The sequence below is a fragment of the Merops nubicus genome, unplaced genomic scaffold (genome assembly GCF_000691845.1).
Source record: "Merops nubicus isolate BGI_N331 unplaced genomic scaffold, ASM69184v1 scaffold27513, whole genome shotgun sequence".
NCBI lineage: Eukaryota > Metazoa > Chordata > Aves > Coraciiformes > Meropidae > Merops > Merops nubicus.
The window spans coordinates 1-213 of record NW_008598660.1 but is presented as its reverse complement, the minus strand read 5'-3'; the positions used below and the strand labels follow the sequence as shown (position 1 = coordinate 213).

The 213-nt window shown below is 65.3% G+C and overlaps 1 protein-coding gene across 1 annotated transcript in view; it reads left to right on the top strand.

The window, feature by feature from the left end:
- The window catches only part of LOC103769896 (zinc finger protein 469-like), a gene marked incomplete at both ends in the record, with an annotated part of 11,331 nt that extends 11,129 nt beyond the window's left edge, over window positions 1-202 (top strand). The window contains 1 exon segment of the mRNA XM_008937136.1: window positions 47-202. Within this exon segment, the coding sequence (XP_008935384.1) occupies window positions 47-202 (156 nt within the window).
- Between the last annotated feature and the right edge of the window lie 11 nt (window positions 203-213).

The following is a 213-nucleotide window of genomic DNA, read 5'->3' as shown; positions in this document are numbered from 1 at the left end:
GGCAAGGCCGTGAGACACGGCCACGTGGAGCCCAGCAAAGCCACAGGCAAGCTTCACCCCAAGAGGAGGAAAGAGCACAAGTCCTTGAGCCACCGGAGCAGCTCTGGCTCCCGGGAGAACATGGAGGGGGATGGGAAGAAGAAAAAAGCCCGGCCCCCGTGCCCGGGGAGGAGCGAGAGCAGCGGGGAGCTCAAACACGCCGGCTGGGGCAAC